Source organism: Mustela lutreola, chromosome 4 (assembly GCF_030435805.1).
Source record: "Mustela lutreola isolate mMusLut2 chromosome 4, mMusLut2.pri, whole genome shotgun sequence".
NCBI lineage: Eukaryota > Metazoa > Chordata > Mammalia > Carnivora > Mustelidae > Mustela > Mustela lutreola.
Window position 1 is genome coordinate 196,587,505 of NC_081293.1, and position 12,231 is coordinate 196,599,735.

The window sequence follows — 12,231 nt, forward strand, 5'->3', positions numbered from 1 at the left end:
TCAACATCCTTAATCACATTGGCAAGGTCCTTTTCCCATGTAACATAACGTAGCCACAGATTCCGGGGATTAGCACATGGACATCTCAGGGAGGGGACCTTATTCTCTCATAGAGTCTGCTTCTACCCCAGTGTGTATAGTGGGGGACGTACAGAGAGAGAAGGGACTGTCGGTTTAGCCTGCCGTGTGTGACATCTACGTACGGATTTACTTTGGAGACAAGAGCAACAGAGAGGATCCTGGGAAACGGGATTGCTTATCCGAATCTAGTTTGAGTTGACGTCAGTAGCCCCAGTCCTTGGGGTGGAACTAGAAAGAATGCATTTTCTGCTGCCCCTCTGTGGACTTCTCCTGTGTTCCACATGGGTGTGTTGTTTTTGTCCAGCAGAGCCAACGGGGGCCGTATCAGGACCCGGAGCCAGAGCTGAGGCTTCTCCTCTTGGGGAAGAGTGGTGCAGGGGAAAAGCACCCCAGGAAACATGATTCTGGGCAAAATTGTGTTTGTGTCCCGATGGTGACAAAAACGTGCCAGAGAGCAAGGGGCCCACAGGAGAGGGGAAGTTTGTGGTCATCGACACCTCCGACATTTTCTACTCGATCTCTTGTGCCAAAGACAAGCAACGCAACATTGAAAGCTGCTTGGAGCCTCCACGTCCTGCTGCTGATAATTGCCATCAGCTGTTATAAGGCGGAGGACAAGGAGGCAGTCACAGGTATCCATGAGCTGTTTGGAGCCGACGCCAAGAAGTACATCATTACCGTTTTCACTCAGGAGGATGATTTGGAGTTTGACGCCCTGCAAGCTTACGTCAGTGGGGAGGGGTACCTCCTGGAGCTGGCTGAAAACTGCGGAGGCCAAAACTGTGCTCTGACCAACGGGGCAAGCGAGGAGGAGTGGCCCATCAGGTGAGGGGGCTCCTGTACCGGGCCCAGGGTTTGTTGCATGAAAATGGAGGACCATAAGTTGTGACCTTCCGAAATGAAAGTCATGAATTCGTGGTAAGATATTCTTAAGGTCTGCAAGGATCTTTGTTGCTAGAGCTCTTGGGTGGATGACGGGCAGGGATACGGGAGGTGTGGCACCGTGTGATGGACCATAGGCTTTGTTTAAAGAGATATTTATCTGTGGTCTGCCAACATGAGGCACCAGGTGGTACAGGGCTTTGCATATTACCCTTCTTGGCAAATTAACGGATACATTCAAGTTCTCACCTGACTTTATCCCTCACAGCACTGGACACACAAACGGACCGTCTCTTCCCTTGGCTTCAATACAACTACACTCTCTGTTTTCTAACTCCTTCCCTTGTGGGCTACGCCAGAGATTCCTGAGCTCTCCTCGCGTGGCCTCTGAAAGTTGGCACCTTCAGGGCATGGTTCTAGGCTTTTCTCAACTCTGCCTTCCAGCTCCGAGCTCCGCCGATCGCTAACGGCTTCCAGATTCATCGCTGTCGTCCAGGTCTCTCCTTTCAATCCTGCTCCCGTATCCAACTGCTCCTCGACAGCTCCAGTTGGCTCTCATAGAGGACCTCGGACTTCACACGTCCAGACCTTTGGTTTTCCCTCCGAATTCTGTAAGACTTCCGTTTTCCTCTTAGCCGGGTAAATGGTGGTGCTGCTCACCAGGTCTTAGAACCTAAACCCAGAGGTCGGCTTTGCTGCCGCTACCAGCTGGCAGCTCATATCTGAGAATTCATCAAGTCTTCTGTGGTCAGAAGTCCCGCCTCTCCATTCGCACTCCCCCGTCCGATCCAAGCCAGCCTGGGTTCTCGCCTGTCCTGTCTTACAAACAACCTTCCCCTCTTTCATTCTTGTGCCTTACCCTCAATCCATTTCATACACAAGAGCCATAGTCATATTTTATTTGATTTCTTTTTTTAAAGATTTTATTTATTTATTTGACAGAGAGAGAGAGAGAGAGATCACAAGCAGGCAGAGAGGCAGGTGGGGGTAGGGAAGCAGCTCCCCACTGAGTGGAGAGCCCGACACAGGGCTCGATCCCAGGACCCTGAGATCATGACCTGAGCTGAAGGCAGAGGCTTAACCCACTGAGCCACCCAGGAGCCCTTAATTAATTAATTTTTTTTTTGAAGATTTTACTTATTTATTTGACACAGAGAAAGAGAGAGTACAAGCAGGGGGAGCGGCAGAGGGAGAGGGAGAAGTAGACTCCCTGCTGAGCAGGGAGCCCCAGGCGGGACTTGATCCCAAGACCCTGAGATCACGACCTGAGCCAAAGGCAGCCGCTTAACCCACTGAGCCACCCAGGTGCCCTAATTTTTAAACCTGAGTAGAAAATGTATTTGTAGTTAAGGAAGATACAAAAATTCAGGCTTTTGCTTTTGAGGAGCTTACTCCTGGGTTTGAGTGACTCATGCATAAGACACAAAACAGTTCCTGATTCAGGGACGGTAAGTGAATGTTGGTACAGAGGATCCATAACGCAAGTGCCAAAAGAGGTAAAGCAAGCAAAAATCCTGTGTTGGGGGTGGCGTTGGTCAGAGTAAACTCTGAGAACTGGTGAGCGTGAAGCCTGGACAGCACGGAGGTGAGAAGGACAGCAACAATTATTGAGCACCTACTGAGTCCCAGACACATGAACAGACAACTTCCTCACGAGTGCTCTGTGTACCCTGTTCTACAGATGAGGACCCTGAGGCTCCAGAGAACTCGTCGCTCTCTTATCTCCTAGGTTGGCCCTCCTTTTTCCTTTATAACCATCCTTCTGTCTCTTGAAGGCTGTCTGGAGCAGGAATGTCTGCAGAGAGGATCAGAGCATGGGATGAGCTCTGTGCACTGTACCCTGAACACGACACCCTCTTGTTTAAAATGTGGTGGTGACTGTCCACTGATCTTCAGATTGAGTTCAGAATCCCTGACCTGAGCCAGTCCCTAACCCTCTAACTTGCTCTTCAGGTGTTGGTCTCACTGGCCTTCCCTGTGGTCCTTGACTTGCATTCATGTCCAACCTGTGATTTGGTCCACCTGGACACTTCTCCTTTCCCATCCGACCCCGTACCAGGTCTGCTTTTGTGTACCCATCTCCCTCAGCATGAACTCACTTCCTCAGCGCGTCTTCACCACCCGCCCCTCCTTCCATCATGGCGCTCCTCCCGTGGCCACCAGCAGGCGAGTTAAGTGATTGCTGTGGATATACTTGTGGTGGTTGCCTCCCCATAGACTCCCTGAGGGACGGAACTCATTTCCATTCTGTTGACCCAGGATCTTATTTTTGTCTTCCATAAAACAGAGATAATAATATGTATCTCAGAGATTTCTGTGAGGATGCAATGAAATAAATGCTTCCAAAAATATTTGCAAATACTTGAGGTGTTAGCATTTGGTGATTATCAGCTGCCCCTATCATTATTATTGTTGGGTCGGCGGCTCCGGGAACGCAGGAGGAACAATAAAAATGGCCGCCGGGCCGCCATCTTCCCGGCCGCCCTCTTCCTTTACCCATGACTCTCCCGCCGGAAGGACGTATGCTGAGGACACGTCACCACACGTAAACCGATACCCACGTAGGAAACAGGAACATTAGGACTCTCCCTACCCTCCAACCACCAAATACCTTACCATATATAGTTGTGAACCCACACCCCGAATACCTTATCTTTATATGGCTGTGAACCTATACCCTGTCTTAACCCAAATAAAAGACCCACTCGATCCCCTCCCGGGTGCGACTTCCCTGACTCTCCTCTCCCGAGTCTCGGAACTTCCCCCAAGAGCGCCTTTAATAAACCTTGCCTTGCACCTATCTTGCCTGGTGTCGTATGTATCTCGCCTATAAAACCTTACAGTTAATTAGCATTATTATGGATGTGTATAAGGTTCACATAAGTTATGGAGACATTAAGGACTTTAACAACCAGAGACTCAGCAAGATTCCCACTTTTAGGACTATTACCCAGAAATAAAACATTCACATACATAAAGATGTATGTGTAAGGGTACTTCTCATGGCATCTCTTGAGATAGTAAAACCAGAAATAACCTGACAGTCTACCAGTAAAGGAACTGTTACGTTAGGATGGAATGTTCCATGTCCATGCCTTGGAGCAAATAGCACATCCTAAAAAAACAGAGCTGATCTATGGGGACTGACTTGTACAGCTGTACAGGACATATTCTGAAGCAGATTGCAGAGCAAGATGCCTACCAAGTCTCCCTGTGTGTTCATATATGCTTGTGTGTATGCGTATAAACTTAGAAAAACACAGAAGGATGTATGTTAATTAGCAGCTGCTCCTTTTACAGTGGGTGAGAAATTTTAAAATTATTACTTTTTAGATCATACACATTTGCACTGCAACAACCTTTGGCATTTAAAACACGTGAAAGAATTTGAGTTGTGCCGGGTAAGACGAAAGAATTCTGAGGGTCAGAGCTGAGAGGGGAGGATCTGGGGAGAGGGATGGCAGAGGGACCCACAGCTTGGGGTAAGGCCAGGTAAGAAAGCAGAGGGAAAATTTCCTTGGCTGGCATGGAGATTTAACAAAAATAGGGTTAAAATAAAGTATTGGACGCTTCTAGGAATAGCAGACTCATCAGGATTGTATGTAATTTTTACCCTCTCTTTTGATTCCATGACAATTAAATTTTGGGGCCCTTGTCTGCTTTACCAGGCAGGGGAAGGGAATACCAATTGTGTGTTTGGTTCCATTTGCCCACCTGGTTGGGGAAAGTTCCAAATGTTCCTGGTTCTTACGTCAGAAACAGCTTCATTTCTATCCTGGGGGCGCAGTGTGGGGAGAAGACACCAGAGATGTGTAGGAGTTTCACACCCAATCTCCTCCTTTCCCTCGGTCTCTCAGATGGACATTCCAGACATCACTGGGCTAGTTTCTTCTTCCAGGAAGTCCACTCTTCTTAAGCCTCTGGATTTTCTCCAGAACAGCAGAAACTCTGGAAGACTTGGAAAGCAACTGCCATTATTGTTGGGAGACTGGCGAGAAGGAAAGTTAGAGCTTCGGGCTCCATGCCTTGGTTAGATGGCATTTGTGCGGCTCCTCTGAGCAAGAACAAGATCCATCTTCATACTTCTGGGAAGCCTGTTGTAGTGTCGGCAGTGGGGTCTAAAGCTCGACTGACATTGTGGACGGGTCTGCAAAAGCCAACAAGGAACATGACCATGGCCTTGATCTGACCACTCCGTCCTCATTAAATTACTCTGAATTATATACTTGTGTCTCCATTTCTTTACTTTGCAAAAAGATGAAATTTTAGGTCCCTGTGCATTATTTCCACCTTTATTTTCTAGGATTATATGAATGAAGCCACGACCAGAAGGGGGACAAGCCACACGTTAAGAATGATCCTTAAAAATGGCAAGCTTACATCTGTATCCTTTTGAATGCATCATGAGTCAAAATGAGGTGGAAAAATTAGGTAAGTAGGATCAGAGATGTACTCTGGAGGCCTAGCTCAGGTTGGTGTCCACAGCTTGTCCCCTAGGGAACTCCTAACACTTGGGAGTAGGTTCTGGACATGGTGTGGGTGTCCTGGGCCTTCCCTGGATGTTATGAAGGTGGGCTTGCCTTCCGTGGCTTCTTTCCTGACTCAGCCTTGTCTTTCTGGCCCTGGATCCAGGATTATACAACGTTGACTCCCCCTGGGAAAGCAGAAATCACTTTCATGGTGATTCCACTCATTTGTGGAGTTCACTGGGGGAGGTCAGAATCCTTGTAATGATCGCCATTAACCATACATCCTGCACCCCTCACGAGTCAGTCCCTGTAAGAGCCTCCTTGTTCTGTTTCGTAGGTGCAATTTTGTCCAAGGTAAGGAGTGTACATGACTAAGTCAACTGTCCCTTTATTGATGGACTTTTAGGTTATTTCTGGAACAGCTCTGTGCAAGAACTGAGTGTTCAGCAGTGAATTAGACAGCTGAGATCTCTGTCCTCATAGAATTCCCCTAATAATAATAATAATAACTATTATAATTTCAATTTTAATGATAATCACAATTGACATTATGTACTGGAAAATATATATAAATAATTCAATCTTCCCAGCATATAATTCTCATGATAACTGTACACATTTATTCCTCTAACAGCCCTATGAAGAGGGTGGTATTATCATTATTCTCACTTACAGAGGAGTAAACTTAGCCAGAGACATGTGGACTCAGGCAAAAGTAGGGATTTAAAATTCTTTTGATGCCCTTGGAACTTGCTTGTTATGTCCCCAAATGATTCCTTGTGACCCTGAGGAAATAGCACACCATGGAGAACTGGGGGGTACCTCAGAATGAGGGCATTGGAAGGGGTTTATCTTGGTAAGATGCAGACTTGTGTGAGCTGATTTGGGGGAAAGCAGGAGTTTTCCCAAGACAACAAGGATGAGCTGTCACCTGCGTTTTGATGGTTTTCTTTAAAAGTGTGTCATTCCACCTCCCAGACCTGCGGCTCAGAGGCCCAGGAGTGATCCACACTGATAGTGCCTGGGGTGCCTCAGTCCCTGAATATTCCCGGAAGTGGCTGACCCTGACCCATATTTGCTCAGCCTGAAGGTCTGGCACTGACCTTGGATAGAGGAGTAGTGGTGGGGGCAGGGCACGTGTGCGGAGAGAGTTTTGTGGCCCAGGTTTCTACAGTAACTTATTGACATACAATTAACATAGAGTAAAACGCAAAATCTTAAGTGTATAGCTCTGTAACCTCCAGGTAGATAAAGATCTGGAGCATTTCCAGGGCGCCTGGGTGGCTCAGTCGGTTAAGTGTCTGCCTTCAGCTCAGGTCATGATTCCAGGGTCCTGGGATGGAGCCCCACATCCGGCTCCCTGCTCACCGGGGAGCCTGCTTCTCCCTCTGCCTCTGCCTGCTGCTCTGCCTACTTGTGCTCTCTCTCTCTCTAATAAATAAATAAAACCTTTAAAAAATAGCAAATTTAAAAACAAGATCTGGTGATTTCCATCACTTCCCAAATTTCTGCTGCATCTCCCCAAAGGGAACTGAATCCAGACTTCTGGCAGCATAGACTAATTTCGTCTGTTCTTGAACTTCATGGAGTGAGACCCAATAGTGTATGTTTTGTGTCTGGCTTCTTTCATTTAGCATGTTTTGAAGATCCACGCATGTTACATATCAATAGTTCATCCATTCATTCTTTCGTTTTTGTTTTTGATTGCTGAGCACTATAACATTTTATAAATATACTATCAAGGGGCATTTTATTTTATTTTATTCATTTATTTTTTCTATGAGGCATTTGATTTATTTATTTATTTATTTATTTAAAAAGATTTTATTTATTTGACAGAGAGAGACACAGCGAGAGAGGGAACAGAAGCAGTGGGAGTGGGAGAGGGAGAAGCAGGCTTCCTGCCGAGCAGGGAACCCGATGCAGGGCTCGATCCCAGGATCCTGGGATCACGACCTGAGCCGAAGGCAGATGCTTAGCAACTGAGCCACCCAGGCGCCCCCCACATGGGGCATTTTAAACTCCATCTCCCTTGTTCTGCTTAATCCATGGACTTCGCAGCCCAGGCACTTACCTTTGGTAGCAAAATGAAAGGAAATCTAAGGACCAAGACCTCATGAGGCCAAGTTTAACATTTTCACTTTCCTGGGAAATCGTGACCATTTTTACATTATCTCTTCATTTATTCATGGGCCCCTTTGCGGCTTTGACTCAGAGCGGTAGCTCCTGACCGGGACTAGTGTCCTGCTACTCAGAACACTACCGGCCTTCTCTGTAAAAACTGACAAGGATGAGAAAGCAGAACACCTGCCCCCATCTCTGAACTCAGCTGCAAGGGGAGATGTTGAATCTGCTCTTTTCCCCCAGGGCAAGAGGAGAAACTGCTTCAGGCCCCAGGATGTGAGCTGAACCCTGGGCCACCGGAGCTGAAGGTCCTGCTTGTAGGCAAGCGTGGAGCTGGGAAGAGTGCAGCTGGGAACAGCCTTCTGCGGAATCGAGTCTTTAAGACCAAATTCAGCGAAGGGTCAGCCACCCAGAGGTTTGTGTCTGCGAGCAGAATCTGGAGAGAGAGGAAAGCTGTGATCACTGATGCTCCAGACATCTCGTCTTCAAGGGACCTTAAAGCGGAGCTGCAGAGACCTGCCCTTGGGTGCCCCCTCGCCCTCCTGCTGGTAATGCCGCTGGGCTCCTTCACCGAGAAAGATAAGGCGGTCCTGGACGCCACCAGGCCAGATTCGGAGACAAATTTGTGAAGTACCTGATCATTCTCTCCACCAGGAAAGAAGACCTCGGGGATCAGAATCTACGGATGTTCCTGAAACACAGAAATAAAGCTCTCTACCACCTCACTGACGTGTGCAGTGACCGGTACTTCGTCTTCAACTGCTGAGTGACGAGGGAAGAGGAACAGAGCCAGGCAGACGAGCTCCTGCAAACAGTTGTGGGCATTGCAACAGAATGGGGGCAGGCCCTGCAGCTTCACAGGGGAAGGTACACAGCGTCTAAAATCATTTTCTAGATGCGAGTTTTTTCCAATCTCTTCTTCTCCCCACAGTGTATCTGTTGCCTGCGGCTCAAGACTCGGTGCTCATGATGAGATAGATGGTTCTGGAAAGTTGGTTGACTCTTCTCTTCCTCTTCAGCCCACTCTGACACTCTCCCTCCTTCTCCCTCTCTTGACTTCTTGGTTCCTTACTCTTCACTCGTTGGAGAGGGGAGGCCATTCTGAAGAGAGGAGGATGAGGACTGGCAGCCCGAGTCCTCACACGGCATTAGGTGGGTTTCTCCGCCCAGCCACACCACCCACGGCTCTAGCGGACGTCCCCGGGCACTCGGTGCTACATGCTCATTGCCCTGAGCTGACATTCTTCCAAGTCAACATGACTCACCCGTTGCCTTCACTTCAAACGCCCTCCCCTGAGAAGAACACAGATTCAGAAGATTGTGTCTGCTCAGGAGCCCTTGCACAGTCCTCACGGAGGGCCGGGTGCTCGGGAGCCGGCTCAAGAAGCGGAGACATGCAGGGAGGTCCGGAGAGTCTGTGTGGAGAAAGCCCCGTTTGTAATGGACTTTGGAGAGTGGGCAGGGTTCGGGCGGCTGGCAGAAAGCTGGAAGACAGACACCTCAGGGAAAACTCCAGCAGGGCCCCTACCCCTCAAGGGGCCGGCCGAGGGAGCAGCCCTGATGGACACGGAGGGTTCACACCTCTACAGGACATGGGACGGCCATCATAGACCCGATCATGGAGGTCTTTGAGAACCACCCGCTCTGAGGGTGTGGAAGCAGGGACTGAAATCCGTGACAAATGTGAGACTGTTGGAAGATGGATCTAGAATCCTGTAAGCATAACTATGAGACGGTGGGTTCAGGATACGCAATGCAATAATTTGCCCTAGAAGAGCACGGGGTAGGCTTTCCTTCCTCTCTGTTGTAAGGTGGATATGGGTACATCGGCCAAGAACGTATGATGGAGAGAACAGTGAAAAGGCCAGTGCAGAAGAGAAAGACCACAGTACAGGTGGAGAGTCATAAGGAGCCCCCACGAGCTCCCACTGCCAGGTCTCTAGCATCTGTCATTCAATTTTTAGGGACATCTGTTCTCCATCATCACCACACAAAACAGCGTGAGTGTGTGTTTGTTATTATAACCACGAAGTGCCTTTTGACGCATCAGTGAAAAACACAATTCAGTTTAATGTGGTTTTTTTTTTTTTTAAATTTTATTTATTTATTTGTCAGAGAGAGAGCGAGCGAAAGCAAGCACAGGCAGACAGAGAGGCAGGCAGAGTCAGAGGGAGAAGCAGGCTCCCCGTGGAGCAAGGAGCCCGATGTGGGACTCGATCCCAGGACGCTGGGATCATGACCTGAGCCGAAGGCAGCTGCTCAACCAACCGAGCCACCCAGGCATCCCAGTTTAATGTGGTTTTAATGAGAAATGAATTTTTGGTGATCCAAATGAAGGAACGAGGAATCTGTCAATGGTATATGTAGTTGCTTTTTCACGAACAGTCAATTCCGTGGAGTAATTTCTCCAACGCAGCAAGGAGATTTTGCGGCAGTTAGCATTAGTTGGCAATAGGAAGACATCGTTGCAGCAGGAACAGAAGACCAAGGGATGAGATCTGGAGTCTGGATGCAGCTGAGTAGACGGTGGGAAGTAAAGGCAGGGTCCCTCACAAGATGCCAGGGAGTCAGAGAAGTTACCAGAAGGAGGGGGTGAATTCAGAGGTAGGAACAGTGCCATGTCGTGGGTGTGCACAGGGCAGAGATGGTGGTCCAAGTCATGCTTCTCATGCCCAGAGTGCGTGTCCGGAACCATGCTTGGGGAGAGAGCTGCTGCGTCAGAGGGTGGCCCGAGTGCTCTCCGAGCATCCTCTGCCATGGCATCTGGCAGCGCTTTGAAAACTGCCCCCAGATCAGCCCGTGGTCATCCGTATTTCCTGCTTTCTTTTCAACAGAGACCCTGAGCACTGTGCTAGTGGGGAGGAGCGGCACTGGGAAGAGCGCCACCGGGAACACCATCCTTGGGGACCTCGACTTCCACAGGGGGTGACCTCGTTGTGCCAGAGCAGCAAGAGGATGGGGGCAGGCTGCAGATGGTGGTTGTGGACACGCCTTCACTCTACCTGACGACCAGTGCGGAGGGAGGTCTGTCCCAGCTGGAGGAGGAGGTCAGAGGCTGTTTGTCCTGTTGTGAAGAAGGGAACAAGGTTCTGGTCCTGGTGTTCCAGCTGGGATGGTTCACTCAGGAGGACAAAAGGGCAGTGAAGGACTTGGAGAGCATTTTCGGAGAGGAAGTACACAACGTGCTGTTCACTTGGAAGGAAGATCTTGAGTCAGGGGACCTGAAGAGTATGTGCAGAACACAGATAACAAAACTCTTAAGAACATCATTAAAAGGTGTGTGGGGGAGGGCCGAGTCTGTGCTTCTAATAACAGAGAAATGGGCCAAACCAGGGAAAACCAGGCAACAGATCTTCTGGAAATGGCTGATAAGCTGATAAAGAGCCACGGAGGGCAGGGGGTCCCCACGAATGGGAGAAAGTCAGCAAAATCATTAAAAATGCCCAGGAAGGGGACACCTGGGTGACTTAGTGGGTTAAAGCCTCTGCCTTCAGCTCAGGTCATGATCTCAGGGTCCTGGGATCAAGCCCCGCATCGGGCTCTCTGCTCGGTGGGGAGCCTGCTTCCCCCTGCCCCTCTGCCTGCCTCTCTGCCTACTTGTGATCTCCGTCTGTCAAATAAATAAATAAAATCTTTTTTAAGAAATGCCCAGGGAAAGCACAAGCCCACAGATTTACTGAAGAATTTGAAGGAGATTTTATCGTAGGCAGCAGACGTGCGTGGGGGTCTCTCTAAGGTAGAGCCACCCTCACTTGGGGACGGAACGCGGTAGGGCTGGTGGGGTGGGGGAAGGCTCCAGGACCCTGGCAGGCACGTGCAGCTCAGCCCATGTTGCTTCAGCTCTTTGTGGGTAAACAAATCATCAGGTTCCTCTCTAAAGGAGAAAGAAGAAATTAGGTGGGGGAATTCCAGAAAGAGGCTTCAGAGATTCGGTGATTTTGAGGGTCAGAATTAAGTCACATGAATCACCTCACCTGCGTCCGTAAAGTGGCTTCAGGACAGACAATGTGACCAAGGCCAAGGCCAGCCTGGGGTCAAATACAGAAACCTGCCCAAGGACGGGGGGATGCAGATCCAGACAACTCCTGGCATGGCAGAATGGAGAAGCTGGACTCATGCAAACCTCCGCGAGCCCCTGCTACACCCCCTCCCCCAAGATGACTCAGGGCCAGCAGGTTCCTTTCCTCACCAAGGGGCTGTTCCTTAGTGCTCCCTTCTTTCCAGGCCTGAATGGAAAGTGGGACCCTGTCAACTCTTCTTTCTTGTCCCTTAGGAAATAAACATGAGTCTGGGAGGTTTCAAAAGACTTTATTGCTAATCCTCGCCGTGAAATAGAGCAGGACAAAACTCAGACACATGGTGAAATTGCCAAGATTAGCCAATATTGCAGATTTCCAGAATTCTTTTTTTTTTTTTAAGATTTTATTTATTTATTTGACAGCAGGCAGAGGGGTGGGGGAAGCAGGCTCCCTGCTGAGCAGAGAGCCCGGTGTGGGGCTCGATCCCAGGACTCTGGGATCATGACCTGAGCTGAAGGCAGAGGCTTTAACCCACTGAGCCACCTGGGCGCCTCAACTTCCAGAATTCTAAGTAGGAGTCTAGATTGCCTCTAGAAAAGTTTATTGAAAATTCCTTTGTCCTGGGTGATGGACACTGGAGAGAGTATGTGTTGTAG

The 12,231-nt window shown here is 49.0% G+C and overlaps 1 protein-coding gene across 1 annotated transcript; it reads left to right on the plus strand.

Moving 5' to 3' along the window:
* Positions 1–483: 483 nt before the first annotated feature.
* On the plus strand, positions 484–11,970 carry GIMAP8 (GTPase, IMAP family member 8; the record flags this gene model as incomplete). Its single annotated transcript, XM_059172565.1, is given in 10 exon segments — positions 484–644; positions 646–906; positions 1,232–1,427; positions 7,790–8,153; positions 8,156–8,378; positions 8,380–8,423; positions 10,391–10,471; positions 10,474–10,521; positions 10,524–10,775; positions 10,778–11,970. Coding segments are annotated over 10 exon segments (1,875 nt in total), but the record flags the coding sequence as incomplete, so codon positions are not given.
* Positions 11,971–12,231: the final 261 nt, after the last annotated feature.